This window comes from Erigeron canadensis, chromosome 5 (genome assembly GCF_010389155.1).
Source record: "Erigeron canadensis isolate Cc75 chromosome 5, C_canadensis_v1, whole genome shotgun sequence".
Taxonomy (NCBI): Eukaryota; Viridiplantae; Streptophyta; class Magnoliopsida; order Asterales; family Asteraceae; genus Erigeron; species Erigeron canadensis.
The window spans coordinates 9,067,591-9,086,754 of NC_057765.1; the positions used below are offsets into that span (position 1 = coordinate 9,067,591).

The 19,164-nt window shown below is 29.5% G+C and overlaps 2 protein-coding genes across 2 annotated transcripts; both read left to right on the forward strand.

The window, feature by feature from the left end:
- The first annotated feature begins 8,195 nt into the window (after positions 1-8,195).
- On the forward strand, positions 8,196-8,738 carry LOC122601144. The gene has a single exon (XM_043773913.1). It carries the CDS (start codon positions 8,196-8,198, stop codon positions 8,736-8,738), a length of 543 nt encoding a protein of 180 aa, XP_043629848.1.
- A 129-nt stretch (positions 8,739-8,867) lies between these two features.
- LOC122601146 (protein ALP1-like) lies at positions 8,868-9,491 on the forward strand. The gene has a single exon (XM_043773914.1). It carries the CDS (start codon positions 8,868-8,870, stop codon positions 9,489-9,491), a length of 624 nt encoding a protein of 207 aa, XP_043629849.1.
- Positions 9,492-19,164: the final 9,673 nt, after the last annotated feature.

Sequence of the window (19,164 nt, forward strand, 5' to 3'; positions counted from 1 at the left end):
GATAATAATAATAAGATTATTATTAATGCTGAGGGTTTAAAGCAAAACCCCTCTACGATCGCACACTAAACACCCCCAATAATGTATGCTAGTACTCCGATCACTAACCGAACAACCATTTGTTCAAACCCTTAACTTGAAGTCGAAATCCCCTTAAGGAAAAGAGCTTTCGGCCACTTCAAAGAAAAAGGGAGAAAAAGGAGAGAAAACTTATGTGAAAAAGTGTGTAATACCTTAAGCTTAACCCTCTATTTATAGGACATAATTAGGGTTAACTTTGCTTGGAAAATAAGCTAGATTAAGGCTTAGAAAAGCCCTAATATGACCGGCCCCCCCTTAAGACTTAGGGCCCAAATCCATTTTTCAATTTCACATTTTAATCCTCCTCTTTACTCAATTAAATATAATTAACCCTTTAATTATGTTTAATTAATCATTTCGTGATCAAACTAATCAATATATTAATTTAATATATCAATTAATATTATCGAGTTACCGTGTCATTTCGTGTAACCCCGTAGACTTAAATTATTCTCGGACATGCGATTTATAATAAAATGATTACACTCCAACAATTTGCTCAACTAATTGAGCATCAGAAGCAAATGTCCGGTCGGTATTTTGCATCGGCTCCTTCCGATGGCAAAAATAGGCTCTTGGCTCCATTATGCCGACCCCTCTATTGACAAGTAAGATTAGCTCCTTTCATCAGCTACAATCGGCCGATTGTGGCAAGTATTGACTTTTTTTTGGTTCATAAATTCAAGTACAAGACCCCACCATTTTATTTTTTTATTTTTTGTTTTTTGTGTTTGTCAACTTTTGATACTTTGGCAAGGTTTTAGCACTACACCTTCTATTTTAGTAAGTTTTTAGCAAAAATTAGCAAATTATTCTGCTGGACACATGACATCATATCTTCTCATTGGCTTACAACATTACCAACTAATTCTTACCAATATGTCAAACATATGCACTGCACCCATGCCCTTTAGGTTCGATTTAAGAAGTTTCATGTTAATTTGCGTAGTAATAGTTAGAAGCTAGAACTCTTTCAAGTTATAAATTGTAAGATAAAGAAAAATTGTAGGTTTTATTTTTTATTTGTTAGTGGTCCTCCAATCGATCATGATATTGGAAGTCTTTTTATTTATTCAACTCTACCAAGTTTGAAGACTACAATTTTTTCCTTTTAACTGTTTGTAATTGTTAAAAGAGAGTTTTTGGGTAATAATAGGTATCTTTATTACATTAGCTAGAACTTATTTTGTTCTTGCGATTCAATCTTTAGTACGTTCATGTTTTGTTTTTAAACCGAACTAAAACATATATGAAATTCGATTCGTGTTTTTTTAAAAGTTTATGATTTTTTTTCCGAACATTCAGTCGCGATATGAAATCAGAAAAGTCTAACCATATAATGGTGAAGTCTAACATATACCCTATATAACGATATATTGAACATGGGTCATTACTATTTGAAAGGAAAAACTAAGCTGACCATGATTAACTTTAAGAAAAAAAAGTTCTATCATTAACTCCAAAACAAACACTTATATGCAAATAGGATCAACTCATATAAAGTTTATGAAAATAATTAGACTGGTTAATTAATTAATTAAGTTAGAGAGAGGTTGATTTATACACTTTGGATCATTTTCCTATTTGTATACTTGGTTGGTTTTAGGATTTGGTCAAACAATGTCTACATTTTGTTGGTGGCTAAGCTAACGTCTATTGGGGTCCATGTGTTTGTTGAATTGATCTTAATTGCCACAAGTAGCATAACGGTTGAACGAGAGTTAATACCCACACTTTGTTGTGGAATTCTGTCTCCGAATGTTATGAAAAGCGGAAAACGTTTTGAAAAAAATGGAATTAGTTGAATATTAAGGGGTTAAAAAGTTAATAAAAAGGAAAACATAACAAAAGAAATCGGTGGTTAAATTTGAAAAAAACAAACTTAAGGTGAAAAAAACTTTATACTTATTGTCCCTGATTATTGATTAATACTAGCATTGTACCCGCGTAATGCGGCGGCAGTAACGGTGACGGTGGTTTAGTGGTGTCGGTGACGGGTGGTGATCGATGACATCGACAATTGGTGTCGAGTGGTCTAACCGTGTAAGTTGATACAATGGTGATAGTGATATTTTAGAAGATAAAGGTTTAAAGTGTAAATTAATTCATTAAGGGTAATTTTGGTAATATCTAATAACTCTTTCCTTAAGGGTTGTTTACTAAGGGCAATCTAGTAATTTCTCATCTAACTATTTTCTAACCCTTTCCTAAAATAGGGGGTGAATAATCATTATAGTAGACTAGCATTGTACCCGCGCGATGCGGCAGCGGTTTGGTGGTGACGACGATTGGCGGTGGTGATGGTGGACGTGGTGGTAATGTCCATGGTGGGTGCAACTCTGTAAGTAATTTGTGTAAACGTAATTGATGTAAAGTGATAGTAGATATAATTTAGAAGAAAAATGATTAATGATGTAAATTAATTTATAAAGGGTAAAATGATAATTTTCCATCTAACACTTTTATGAGAGAGAAAGTGATAATTATTATAAGATAGTATAGATATAAATTAGCTTGTTCACTTTGTTGTACTATATACTAGATTATTAATCTACGTAATACGCAAGTAAACATATATAGTTAATAACATATCGAAGATTTACAGATGTAGATAAAAAAAATGTTAAAAATGTTGATATTTTCATTATTTTAAATATCATTGTATCCACTATATAATAATAGTTAGTATTATTTTATTTAAATATCTTAACATATTAACGATATAGAACAAAAAGCATAATATAAATATTTATTATGTGATATCATAAATGCTTAACACAAAATCACAATTTAGTAATAACCCTTTAAATTTTATTTGTACTAAAACTAAATATATGTTTTATATTTATTTAGTTACATAATTTTATATTTATTTAATAAATGTAAATTTTTCATGAATATCAGGATGTCTGACATATATTGTCTTAATTGCGTGTATAATTTTTTAATTAGATTGTTTAACCTTTAAAAAACTAATATAATTATGAAAGACGTATAAAAATTTTAATATCAATATAAATTAATTAATATTATTCTAATAACAAAAAGTAAAATTTTGGAAATACACTTTCCTTAATCTATAGTGTTAAATAACATTGGATGTTATATATACTATATTGTGAAATGAATTTTGAGACTTATACTTTTAAATATTTTTATATTTTTGTTTAGCCTAATTCTTTCATTTTCAAAATTTGTCAAATATTATAATTTTTATATTTTGGTACATTAAATAATCCTACGTCAACGGTCGGTGAATCAATCATCGATCACACCACTTGCTTCATATACTAATTAAAGTTTACAAAGTTTGTTTTTAAATTTGATTAACCGAATATTTATAACTTTTTAAGATTTACCACACGTTATTTATATATATTTTTAGTATTGGTGATGTCGAGTTAATAACTATCCTATTAAAATGGGTTAATTTATAAATTATTTTTTTTCACCAAAAACTATTGGATTTTTACATCAAAGAAAAAATCACTAATGATTCAAATGTCTTTATGGAAATACATTTTCCTTTTTTTTTATTAACTAATTAAAAACCTCAAAATACTTTTCATTTCTATTCATTATATTAAAAATCTTCACTTGAAATACTTATAATATATGTTTTAAATACTTATAATATATTTAATGAAATTAGTATACAACATCTCTTATCCTCTAAAGATAACTAAATTAGCCTTTTTACATCAATAACCTACACTGCTTGTCGCTACCACCATCACTCGTCATTGTGGCGACATCGTACACACACTCTTTTAGTTTAAATAAAATTAAGTTTTTATGTTTTTATGTTTCAAAAGAAATTATTTAAAAATAATTGTACTAAGTGATAATTTGAATATGAAGATAGAAAGATTTGTTCAAATCCTTCAACAAAACAAACGTGTCTATTTAAAAAAAGATAGATCAAGAACTACACATAATTACATGGGCTGATGAGTTATTAAGATATTTATAATATTTTGTTAAATCATACGGAGTATATTTTTTTCTCAGCTAATATTAATATTTTTTATGACATACCACTATATATCACTTATCGCTATGTATTTCTCAACAAATATAAACGATTTTGTATGACATAATATATTCATCTTAATATATTGCGTGAGTATTATGTTAATTTTAAAATTTGTATACTTTACATGCGGTTTGAAGATTTGAACTTATGACCATGACTTTTGTATATAATGTGTTTTTATGAACTCTTCTTTAGAGAAGTTGGTAAAATAAAAAAGATAAATTTAAAATTCATGTTGATAAAAATTGTAAACTTAAATTCATATACTTATCAATTTAAAACCCAAAATATATTCAACGTTGAATAACTATGAATCAAATCTATATTTTTAATAAAAAATAAAGAAAAGAAAAAATAAATATTAAAAAAGGCAAAGTTTAAAACAATATAAACAATGAAAAAACAGAACCAAAAAAAGACTAAACAATCCATCAGAATATAGTTTGTTATAACTTAAAAAAATAATAACAAATAGATTGAAAAAAAAAATGTATAAGAACCCAAGTGAACATTGTTGTTAGGTACTCATTTGGAACAAATATTGTATTAGTTAGTTAGTTGATTATTAATTTATTTAAATTAATCAACTAATTATAAAATATTTATTAATTGATAAAAATCTAAAAAAGGAAGATAAGGTCATCAAAGTGATCTAAAGGTTACATTTCAATTTTACTTTTCATCTAATGGTTGTGGTTTTCCAAAAAGAAATTTAGGGGGCTCTTTTTTATTTATTGGAAGATACGAATCTGTTTCAAAAGGTCCCACATATGTTTTTCTTATCTATCATAAAAAATTTCTAATCTTGTTGAATGTTTAGTTTACATTTTTATACCAGTACTCAAGGTTGGGAAACTCGTGACTCGGGATCGGATCGGCGAGTGGGGGAGTCACAAGTTTTTAAAAACTCGGATCGGAATCAGGGAGAACCCGAATCAGGTTTTTATATAGAAAATTTATATTTTTTAAAATTATATGGAATAAACTTCAAACTAAAAACATAATTGTTTAAAACTTTAATATAATTCTTCAAAGTTCGAACTTCATTCATTAGAATCATAAACTTAAACCAATTTAGGATTTTTTTTATTTAAAAAAATAAACTTTGACCAAAGTTGACCTGAGTTTTGACCCGATCAGGCCGATTCTTGACCGACCCACCTGATTTTTGACCGATCCAGGCGAATTTGACCGAGTTTTACAAGCGACCAAGTTGTTGACCGAGTTTTGACCCGATTCCAGCCAACTCGACCTGTTTAACCCCCGATTCCAATTCCGATCCCGAGTTCCTGGCCGAGTCGACCGAGTTTTACAACACTGTTAGTACTACTTAATCAAACTCGGGTTTTTTTAAGTTAAAACAGTTCTAACCTAGACATTTTTCGTTTATATACAAGGAAAAAAATTCAAATCAATATTAGAAAAAAAAAACTTGAAAAATTCAAAATTTTAATTAAAAAAAAAGGTTTAATGTTAATGTTGATGACTATTTATTTATCATTGTATATATGTTTTAAGAATATTTATATGGGGATAGAAAAAATAATGAAAGTTTCAGATAGCTAAAAAAAGTAAACATTGAGTTTAGGGTTAAAAAAAAAAGAAGAAAATAAAAATACAAAAAATTATGATGTCATTTCTTTTTAAAAATTGTGCTAGCAAAGGATGAGGTCTTGCTATTTCATTCTTTTCCTAAAAATATAGTAACTTTAAAAAACAATTTTGTTTTATTAACATAAGAGATATTGAAATACAGTATATCTTCTTTTTTTCTTTTTAATCATATATCTCTAAATATATATATAAAAGAGAAACCTTAATTCATAATTAGAAAAGTATAGACCCTTAAATGAAGTTCAACTTTTAATTATAGCCATTAAATCAAATAATGATGTCATACACCTTATTTAACCTTTTTAGATTTTATTTTATTTTAATAATTTTAGATTATTATTATTATTTTTTTTAAGTTTGTAGACATTAATAATTAATGTTTTTAATGATATAATTTTGGAAACTAATATTTTTATATTTTACATTATTTTTAATCTTTAAATTATTTTTAATTTTTAACGATAAAACTTATTTCTTTTTTAATGTAATATGTTTTTGTTAAATTATATTTTTGTATAGGAATTTTTATCATATAACGAACAAAATTTGGTTATATTTTTGTATAAGATTTTTATCATATAAGATTTTTATTAAATCAATGTTTTGGACTAATAAATAAATATGAAGTCTATCATAAGGTATCACAATTATATATCAGAAAAATAATTGTATGAAAATTGCAATGATATTATGCATAAATTTAACTTAGATTAACACAATATGCGATATATAAATTGATAATTCAGTTGCTTAGTAATTTGTATCTTTGTATAGGAATTTTATCATATAACGAATAAATATTGTTTATACTTTTATATAAAATTTTTGTCATGTAACATTTTTATTAAATCAATGTTTTGGACTAATAAAAAAACATGGAGTCTATAATAAGCTATCACAATTATATATTAGAAAAATAATTGTATGAAAATTGCAATGATGTTATGCATAAATTTAACTTAGATTAACACAACATGCGATATATAGATTGATAATTAAGTTGCTTAGTAATTTGTATTTTTGTATAGGATTTTTATCATATAACGAATAAATTTTGGTTATATTTTTGTATAAAATATTTATCATATAACATTTTTATTAAATCAATGTTTTGGACTAAAAACAAATATGGAGTCTATAATAAAGCTATCACATTTATATATCAGAATAATAATTGTATAAAAATTGCAATGATATTATGCATAAATTTAACTTAGATTAACACAACCTGCGATATATATATATATATTGATAATTAAGTTGCTTAGTAATTTTAGTTTATAGCTAAATTATTCGAACAAAACATCAAAACATATATACAATGACAATGCGGACATATCCGGATGAATGAAAGACATCCAAATAAACGAAAATCTTACTTAGTGAGATCTCTAATAGATGATGTATCCATTTTTCAACTGTCTGGACGGTGTCAACCGAAATTTAAACGACCACTAATGTAACTTCATGTTTTTTAGTTGTTTAATTTTTACCTGGTTAAATATTTATCAAGTTATAATATTATAAAAATTTTAACATGTCATTAATTATATATATTTCCCACGTATTACGCGGGTAATAATCTAGTTGTAATATTATAATAGTAAATTTATATATACCAAAATAACGTATATTCTCTTTTCCCATTAATTAATCTTTCTCAATGTACCCTACAAATCTCTGAAAACTTGATATTACATTACAATTATACTATCACGATGATGAAAGTTGAAGTCAAAGGAGACCTTTGTATCTAAAAATGCAGGGAAAATGTAGTCGGTGTCAAATTATTTTTTTAGTACCTTAAATGAGATGAATTTTAGAGACAGTTCATTAGTATACAAATTAATATAAAAAAATAGCTCGATTTGTGTTGCTGAATTATTATAAAAAAAAAATGTGCTGAAATTATTACAAACTCCAAGGCCTTGGCCAACGGCTCTTCGTGAGCCTCTTCCCCAACCGTGTCGACGAGGACACCATTGGCAACAAGCTCTTCCAAGGGCTCTTCCTCAAAGCCCTATGTTTGAGGAATTGTGAGTACGGGGAGAGGTGGGTCCAATTTTGTATAAATTATATGTGTGTGTGGCTTTTATATAGATTATATTATATATATTTGAGGAAGAGGTGAGAAAGAGGTAGGATTGGTAGTAAGGGCATACGGAGTGGGGGAACGGGTTGGAGCATCTTGGGCCCAAACCGCCGATTTCACCAATCCATGTGTTAGCGGGCTGGGCTGGAGGGTTGAAAGAAGGTTTCACAAACCGGGCTTCATAATATTGAAAATGGGAAGGAGCGTGCAAATTGGAACGTTGGGGTGGGGTATTTGGTCAAACAATATAGCCGTTTGAAGCTTTGATTAATTTTTTTTTTCCCTTTTTACCTTTATTTAACCAATTCTTCTTCCATTTCAAACACAACAACAATATATTCAACAAAACACATACACTTTCACATAATAAAGATGTCTACTTCATCTTCATCCAACGAAATCGTCCTCCCGCCTATGCTACCCGACTTATCAACGGGTAGTTCGTTTTTATTTTTTAAAGACGCGTTAGCGGCGGTGGAAGAGCTAGAAGACTGGGGTTCCTCTAATGACACCCGCACATACATCGAGCGACATCGAGAAGAAGCCCATGAAAAGTTAATGCGTTATTATTTCGCGGAACCGCCAAAATTCGGCGAATGCTTCTTTCATCATCGTTATCGCATGAGTAAACGGTTGTTTTTAAAGATTGTTGGTGACATTGAAGCTCAATACCCGTATTTTCAACAACATACGGACGCAAGGAATAGACAAGGTTTCTCGCTGATACAGAAATGCACGTCGGCAATCAAGCAACTCTCGACCGGTAAACCATCGGATAACTTCGATGAGTTTTTATGCATGGCCGATAGCACGTCACGCGAATGTCTTATCAACTTTTGTGATGCGGTCATTAATATATATGGGCGCGAGTTTTTACGTAGGCCGACGTCCCATGACATAGCTATGATCCAATAGGCGCATGAAGCACGACATCATCTTCTCGGGATGCTTGGTAGTCTTGATTGTACGCATGTCGAATGGAGGTATTGTCCAAGGAGTTTGAAAGGGCAATACACACGTGGGGATCATAAAGTCCCTACGATCATGATTGAGGCTTTCGCTTCACAAGATTTATGGATATGGCGTTTGTTTTTTGGTCCTCCCAGGTCAAATAACGATATTAATGTGTTGAATCAGTCGCCTTTGTATGACACAGTTCGAAATGGGACGGCTCCAAACTCATCATTCATTGTTCGCGGTCGCTATTACAAACGTGGCTATTTGCTAATTGATGGGATTTATCCTAGGTTGTCTACGTTTGTTAAAGTTTATCCACACCCTGTCGATCCAAAAGAAAAGAAGTTCAAGAGAGTACATGAAGCGGCAAGAAAACATATTGAAATGGTTTTTGGTGTTCTTAAGGGAAAATGGAAGATTTTGGAGCGCCCGATTCGTTTTTACGATTTAGACAAGATCGGCAAAGTCGTTGAAGCGTGTTGTATATTGCACAACATGATCATTAAGGACGACGGGAGGGAAATTTCACCGGTTCATATAATGGACCAACCGACACCGATAGTGTATGATCATAGCGTTTTACCGGAGTTGCATGACGAAAACGTCCATCATCGTCTCCGGTATGATCTTACAGAGCATGTATCGGGTCTAGATTTGGCATCCTTCGATGACCCGGCTTTTCAGCCAACACCGATTGAAAATTTAATTTAGTATGTTTTAGTATGTTGAAGTGTTTTTTTTAGTTGTTTAAATGTAGTATTGTGTTTTTATTATTAATATGTTGTGTTTTAATAATAAAATGTTATGTATTTGATATATTTAAAAAAGAAAAAAAAAGTTGGGAGGGTTGAACATTTTATGGAATGCCACTAAAAAATGTTGGGATGGTTGAGTGGGAGGGTTGAAAAGGTAAAGTAAGGTGGATGGATATTATTGGTTAGATTTGAGAGGGTTGATAAAATCTTTCCAACCACTCCTAGTACCCTAAGTGAGGAAGAGCTGATTTAGGAGAGAGAAAAACTGATGTGGCAGTAAGGAAGAAGGGGAAAGTGTCAAGGGTTTGTTGTGGCCTAATAGGTTATACCTATACAAGTTTTATAATGATACCAAATCTAAAGTCTAGACGTTAAGCTCATATAATATATCGAGTCTATGGGGACCAATACTATTGTTTCGCCTCCCACTATTAAGTCGACACTAATATAGAGACTTATTTCTGATCGAAAGACGAATAAAACATTTATAAAATTTGTAAAGAAAAATAAAAAAGGGGAGTTATACTTTTTCTTTTAAAATATATTCCTAATTTCTTTTTAGTTACACTAGTTTATAACATCTTCTCCACTAATTATGTCTTCCAATCTAAATTTTAAAGATTTATATCTGTTCAAAAGACTAACGAAGCATATTTTAAAAGAATGAAACAAAGAAAAATCATTTCTTTATGAAAAACGTCATAAAGGAGTAATAGAATTTAGGCAAAAGAGAAGAAGGTAGTGTAGTGAGTGGGTTATGAAAGAGATGTTGGAGAGGTGAAGATCCCAAAGGAAGGGAATAATATGTTGAAGAAAATTTGAAGTTGAAAAAGAAGTAGCATAATCCAGCCAAATAAAACCATCATCTGATCGGGCATCAGATGATCAGATCTTCTTCCATCCGATCTCTTCGATCTTTCTTTTGCTTTTTTGACTCTGACACACTCTCAACTCCTCTTGTCTTCCTGTCCCTTCCTACCTAGCCAACACCTTTTGTCCCACCTTCTTTAATTCACTATTCATTTTCGTTCCTTTATGCAAAAATATAAAAACAGCACATAGTCGACTTAGATTAATTTTTTTAAATAACATTAGATTAATTAGCATTCTCTTTTCATTGACTCAATTCATGCTGAAGAAAAGTAAGAGACATAATTACATATTTTATCTAAAATATAAGTTTTTAATGCATAAATACAATGCTTTTAAAGCATGCTTTGAATAGATATGTAATATTAAAAATATGATATATATGTAAATCTCCCATAAAAGGAAATTTTACATAGAAGGAAAATTTACCTATAAAAATAAAAAGGAAATGATTAATCCTCCTAAGAAAATAGCCTAAAAATCCTCCTAACTATTGGATGATGATATGTGGAAAAATCAGGAGACAAGATTATGAAAGAGAATTAGTGGATACCACATGTCATTTTCTTAAAGTGTTAAGGAAGTTTTTTAGATTATTTTGTTAGGAGGATTAGTCATTTTCCAAAATAAAATATAGTTGCTCATTTTTCTTTTTAGTTAAGGTTGAGACGTTGAGTATTTGAGTTTGGGTTAGCAAATTGGTCTATGTCAAGCCCAGTTTGATATTGAAGACTTGAAAATGGGCCTTTATTCAATTGAGATGGACTTGTTTTGAACCAACTCAATCCTACAACAACTATCTCTCGCTCTCTCAGACTCATTGTCAAGTCATTGTAAAAGAAAACACTACAACTTGTATTATAAAACTAGGTGAAACCCGTGCATTGCAATGATCTTTTTTATTTTCTAACATAATTTATCGTAAATGACATAAAATAAAAGTAATATTGCCAAAAATGTATTTTCTTCGATGAATATGTAATTAGTTAAAAAAAAAAAGCAAATTATAAGCACTGGTGGGGTGAATATGATTATGTGAATCATGACCTGTTATTTTTTATATTCGGTTACATTACAATAACTATGGTTTTTTTGCATGAAAGACAAACAAAAATGGTTCTAACGATCACCTGTAATCTGTTAATCATGAAAAAAAGCAATATATTTCTGAAATTTTAATTATGACGGTTCTTGAAGATAGTCATAAAAATATTAAGAAATAAAAATAGAAAGAGTTATAACAGGAGTGTAGATGATACAAAAACATCTTGTGTTACTTCTTTTACATAACTATACTTTTCCATTGAGTCATACAAACTCAAGACCTTTTCAATTTTATTTGGCAAAACTGTGTTATAACGAAAGTTTACATATAACAACCAAAAGTTAGATAAATTTTGACTAATCAATTTGGGTAACTACTCGGTCATGTATAAATTTTGACTAATCAGTTAAGGATGAAACTTGATTATTAGGGTAAACCACAAGGACGATTTCGACCGTTTACTCTAATATAAATTAGCATGCTTTTTCTATACTTCCATATAAATAAAATAGAGTAAATTACAAACTTCGACCCTGTGGTTTATACCAAAGTTCACGTTTCATCCTTAGGTTCATTAAATTATGTTTTTCATCCCCAGCTTTGAAACTCCGTCAATAGTTTGGTCCACGTCATTGACAGGCGTTAAAAAAATATTACACTTTTGGTCCGAGGATATCTTTGTCGTTTCATCCCTACATAATTTAATTAATATTATTATTAATAATACATATATTTACTATCATCATCCACCATCATTTGTGCAACAAATACTACCAAATGCTATTAAGACAAAAGAATTCATTACATTTTTTCCAAATTTTACATTAATCCCTTTTTTCCGCCTACTTTTAGCAATACATCTAACCCAAATTTATACTTACAAAACAAATCCGGGAACATCAACCTAGGTGTTGTCTTTTTTTTTTCTTCTACCTATCCATCCAAATGCAACATATCAAATCCACCAACATATATGTACTATTAGGTGTAAAAAAATAATTATTGAAAGAGTTAATTACACTTTTGGTCCTATTAAAAATATGACCATCATAACCTCAACGTGCAAGTCACGTGACCACCTTTTTAACGTCTGTTAATCGTGTGGACCAAAACGTTTGATGAAGTTTCAAAGCTGGGGACATAAAAGATAGTTTCATGAACCTAAGGATGAAACGTGAAATTTGGTACAAATTTCATTTAAATTTCATGTTTTTTTTACTTAATACAGAAAAATAACTGTTAATTATCTATATTTTAATTAATACATACAAATATTATTTATACATTTAGTCACTTAGTACACTTGACACTTAGGGCGCATTCTTGAGTTTTAATTTTATGGGATAAGAAAGGAAAGGAGAAGAAAACTTATGTTTTTGCATTCTTGAGTTTTTTGATTAAAAGAAAAGAAAGTGATGGAAAGGAAAAGTGAGGAGTTTTAAAGCTTAAAACTTTCCTTCCATATTTGACATGATTTTGAAGGATAAGTTATAAATTTATCAATATACCCTTCAAACCTTTATATGAACTATAATAACTATGGGGCTATAAATGTAATATTATATATTTTTATCCTTTCTTATCCTTTTCTTTTAACTCAAGAATGCCTTTAAATCTTTTTATTCACTTTCTTTTTTTTTTAATTGAGAAAAATCAAGAATGCAATTTATAAATATAATTTTTTATCCTTTCTTCTCCTATCCAATCTTCTCTTTTCTTTCCCTTTAATAAAAACTCGAAAATACAGTGTTAATGACTAAAAGAAAACAATCCCTAATGTAATTTACACTTTGTATTTGACAATGCCAAAAAATCAAATTTTATATTATTCATTAAACGCTATTTTCTAACCGTTAAAAAAAATCCCTAGAATATTAGTTTGTTAAAACTTTTATAGTTTTAATTCTAATTTAATAAATCATTTATTATGAAAACTAATTCCTACAATTTTTTTAATTATATATAAGATAATTACTTTAATGATATAAATATGAAAAATATCCTTATCTTTTATATTATCATTTTTTAAATCACTTTTTTTTGTCTTTTTATTTCTTTAAAATATTTTCTTTTGTTTTATGTCGTACATTGCTATCAAGTTATGACTTTATATAAGATTCTTATCATCTAACGTAAAGGGTAAATGAGTGAAAATATGTTATAAGTATTTAGTTTTACTTTGTTAGTATCTTATGATATTTAAATAAACTATATTAATATGTATATGGTGCTTAGATTAATTAAAAAAATAAACTATTTTAAAAAAGACAACATCATCATTTTTCAACATCTTTTATTTATGTTTACTAAATTATGATATTATACAAATTTAACATGCCATTGACTATCTATATTATAAAAACTTTTAGCAACTAATATCTACATTCAAAATTATTCTAATATTTATATATTATTTTATAGTGAAATGTTCATTTGAAAACGAAAATTTATGTGAAAACTATAAAACTGGCAAAAACACACTCTGATCTGAATATCACAATGTGTTTTAATTGTGTAATCTAAAAACACATTGTGTTAAGTTTTAAATCACAGTGTGTTTTTGATAGCGTGTGAAAATCAGAAAATTGTTCAAACACACTATGATATGAACTTAACACAATATGCTTTTAAAAAAAAATTAAAAACACATTGTGTTAAACTATAATCACAGTGTGTTTTGACCAATTTTCACAAAAATTTTAGTGTTCAAATGAGCATAATCCTTATTTTATAATCAACTAGCTAATCAACCCGGGTGACTACCCGGGCATGATTAAGAAAATATTAGTAAAAATTTCTATATTTGATTACACTTAAACCAATTACAACCTTTATGTCTCGTATCTTCATATCCGAGCTAATCAATCATAGTAGAAAGTATTCACTCAAGTTAAAAATATATTAGTAGTCATAAACACATCGTTTAACATGGGTACTAACTTGTAAAAGTGCCTTAATTAGCTTCCCCAATAATAATAATAAAAAAAAAAACTCCATATATACTTGACTTCAAAGCCCACATCTAAACTCAGAGTCTTCAACCTTGCCTGCAGATTTAGGCTTACTTGATTGGAGTGATAGTTGAGTTTCGTTCATCATAACGGTTATAATAATGTCTCCCTAAAGAAGCACGATGTGCAATAGCAACAGAAGACGGCAAACACTTTGTGAACTCGTCAAGAAGATCACTTAGATAGTCAAAAAGTGCAACAACCTCATGGAAGACTTCATTTATTCCCTTGTGTTCTTTCTGATATATGTTCTAGATGTCAAAATATGACTTATAAACATGATTGTCATTTTTGAAATACACTCCTGTTTAGAACTTTAACCAAAATAGCAACAACGATAAGGATTAATGTAAAGCCTCGAACGACAAGTTTTGTCAACTATACCTGTAGATGTACATGATATTCGATGTCTACTAAAAAGTCCCCATATTGATGTGAACCTATTTTGACCCAACACCCAACTCACCTGCACCCATTTAGCTACCTCTGTTTTGATAAAGATGCTTCTAGTACCCAAACAATTCAAACTGCATTTTGGCTTCCAAATAACACTATTATCTATACGTACTTAAAATATGCAGTCCCAAGCACACTTGATATCGGAAACCTTATAAAGGTAAATGAGTAGTAACATGATAGATAAATGCTATTCCTAAAACAATGATAATAACTACTCGGTAGAATAATATCCAACTTCTTCTTAAATTGGTCATATGAATGTTAAAATTAAACGATGAGTGTATTTGTAAAGATACCTCTACTTTAAATTACTTTACATTAAAAGTTCGGATTATTTTTGTAATAGCGTAGTTCACCAAATATATTTAGCACCTTGTTTATTAGTAAAGCTAAAAAAATGGATTGTTTGCTGCCCATTTTGACCAACACTTTAGACTCCTCCATTTTGAGACAAAACTGTTATGAACTCTTATTCAACCCACCCGGTTAATTTGTCACTTCCAAACTCAACTACTCAGCTACTGATAAATATTTCATCGTAAAGAAAACGAAAAGCAAACCTCTGGATATAGTGTTCATTATTGACTTATATGTCTTCTTTATATGAAAGACAATCGATCTAAGTCTGAAGCAAGAATATGATGTTAGCTTTTACCGATTATAAAAATTTAAGTGGAACTTAGAACATGGCGAGAACGTATTCCTTGAATTAAGATTTCACATTCCTCTGAGTTTCACCAATCTTCACACCATTGAAAAAGGTGATTCATAAGTGTTGGTTTGATATGATTTTGAAATCGACTATATCATTCTATAATCGACGATAACTGTTGGTTGCTTTTTCTTTTCTATCAACCTTGAGTTTTTTGGCGGTGCCATATATAGTGACTTGAATTAGGTCTTAAAAATAAAAACCTGTAATTAAGATGAACTGAAACAATAGCACACTCCCACAAACAATATGTAATAGTGACTTGAATTATTTCTTACTTAGATAGTGAGTTAATTATTCATGGGAAACTTTTTGCTTATCTCGTCTTTATTGTTTCAGAACTCTAGCACCCTACACTACCACATACATTCATAACAAAAGATACCCATACAACGGCTTACTATAGAAATTAATCTAAATTTATAGTTGTTAAAAAAGCTTCAGATAACGGCTCTAGAGCGTTTCCATATGAATTAGGTTGGGCGTTACCCAACCCGACCCTTACCAAACAAATGACATTTTTGAACCGTAAAGAATGAGCAGTAACATTATCTAAGGAAGAAACACATGATACAACTTACTTTACAAATAAAATATAAAACCATGTTTTATATTTTGATTTCTATATATCTTTAAAACCGCGTTTCATATAAATCAATAACAATGAATCAAATCAATAACAACCAAAACAAATATCTTTATCTCAAATCTTTGTTTTCAATCTATATAAATCAGATTTATGAGACACCTTGAAGGAAAAAATACAGATTAAAACCCTAAACTGAAAGTTGGAGATACCTGATTTTTAAGTAGGTGTTGATAGAGGCTTATCCGGCGAAAACCCTAAACTGGAGCATCTTTAAAAATCGAAAATCATTCTAAAACCCTCAATCGAAAGTGTTAATACCTGGTTCTGAGTCATTGTTGATATTTGTTTTTTCCGGCCAAAATCCTTCCGGCGAGAAGTGTAACACAAAATTAAAATAGAAATCTAAGAACATGGAAAAGAAGTGTATAGAGAACGAATACCTCTTTTATCATTGACTGGAGACTAATTTCACAGAGCATTAATGAATTGAAAAGAGAGAGAAAAAAAGATTTGAATAGATAGAAGAAGAATTGTAAAGTTGGCATATTTGGTTCAGAGCAAAGATCTTCATCGGAGTATAAGAGAAAGCTTTGTTAAAAAGTGGAAGAGTAATTAGGGAACTGGAATTCGTTAGTATGAATTGTCTTTGAATTTTACGCGAAGCGGGATTTTTTTAGAAGAAGTGGGGGAGGCTGACACGTGGCAAATTTTGAAAGAATTTTTAGTTAGGGAACCTTGTTTTATTAGGGAGAGAGATGTAATTAACAATCCTATTAATAATTTATGATACGAAATATCATTTAAAATAATAGTATCATCAAATCTTAACGTGTTTCATCCATAACTAATGATTTAATATAAGTTATAGCGAAAAGTTAATATGTTTAATCCGTGCGTTACAAGAAAAATAATCTAGTTAATAAAATACTCCGATAATTCAATTAATGGAATTATAGTCTAAGTGGTAAAATTTATTTAATATCTTTTTCAAAATACATGGAGTTATTATTTTATATTAAAAGAAAAAAATGATAATTCATCATAAGATTTATGAGTACATAAAGAATTTTTTTTTTTTTTTTTTTGAGAGATAGGATATTATGAATTAATATAATAGATATATTACCAGATAAGGTAATAAAATTAAATAAGGTTAATAGTTGTAGCCATCCATAATTACAACTATAAGAAGTGTGGAGTGACAAACTGTTAACAATAATTTGGTTAGAAGGATAGGCATTATGGTGTGCATAAAACACATGCTACGCGGTCTCGAATCCAAACGCCAACATTTTTTCTATCTATTAAATAAGAAACTATAACTATTTTGGCTGTACGTGTAACAACCGTCTTATAAATGTTTTAAATAAGTTTCTAGAATTGTACTGCCGTCTTATAAATGTTTTAAATAAGTTTCTAGAATTGTACTGTCGCCATTAGAACGATTAAACAGTTCAATTTATCTAAGTTTTTGACGTGCTTTAGACTTAAAATATGTGCTTATATGAAAGTCAAATTGATCTTAAGTCTTGATTTATTGGACGAGTTCATGATTAAGTTCAACGAAATATTAAAGTTCGCTTCATAAACGTTTGTGTTCATAAAAGTTCTAGTTCAAAATTTTCGCAAATGGTCCTTGCATTTATTGAGTTCATTAATTATGAGAAAGGTATAAAAAGAAAAGGAATGGAAACCCTTGAGAGAGAAACCACTATTCATTCTCTTCTCCATCTTTCTTCTCTCTCTCTCTAAAACACATAGTGCAGCCACCATAAACACACACTAAAATCATCTTTTGATTTTGGGTTGTTAAGCCAAAATCGTTTGTACTTTTAGCATCCTTGTGATAATCAAAACATATTTCTGGAATCAAATCTCAGGTAACAACAACAATTTATGGGTTTTTGATCAAATTAAAAATGAACTTTTTCAAGTTTATGTTCTTGATGATTTGGTCCAATTTTTGAATGAAAATCGTGTTAATAGTTAATGGGTTTGTGTCTAAATGTGTTTAGTAACATTTTTATAAACAAATTTGAGTCATAACATGCTTTAATCTACAAAACCCATTTTTGAATATGAAGGTACAACTTGTTCTTGATGTGCCACGACTTGTTTAGGTTATATTTGATCTTGTATTCAGTAAAAGTGTTATTGGTTAGTGTTATTGTGCATATAAGTACTAGATCCATGTTCTAACATGTCCTGAAATCGATCTAGACCTTGTTGTTGTTGTTGTTGATCTTGTACTTGTTCTTGCTTTTGAAACGGCCCAGATGGGACGATCTTGAGGCCAAGATCGTCCTAGGGCAGCCTTTGTTCTCTCTCGATTGCTCGTTTGATCTCGTGTGAATGTTGTATTGTGATGTTGTGATGACACTTCTTGGGTAACTAATCTTCTAGATTGGTTTTGCTCAAACAATTGTTCTTGGCGTTAGGAAGATCTTGCCAGGAAGATCTTGACACAAAACGATCTTGTTTTATAACTTGGCATACTTGAACTTAAATCAACTAAATCTTGTACTTAACCACTAGACCAGTACATTAAAACTCATAATTCATTTAAAAGCACAAGTTCTATGGTCGATCAAAACTAAGTCCTTAAGACAAGAAAATCATTAGTAACGACATGTTCAACACATTATCATTATAACTACATATGTATGTGTGATCATTCAAACTCTTTTTGAGTCAAAACGTTCAAGGATCTTTAAGGACCAAATCACCAGTTCATCAAGGACACTCCAATGATAATTAATCACAAGAACTAATACGTGTGCTTATTTATGATCAATCACTTGTATATAGGTTTCCAACAAGACGTACTTGGGTTTCGATAGATAAAACCTTTTTATCTCTGTGCTTGTTCTCTGTACTTACAAACTGTGCTTGTACCAGATCACTGTGAGTCTTCGTAGCCCCTTTTTCTTTACTTATGTTTTG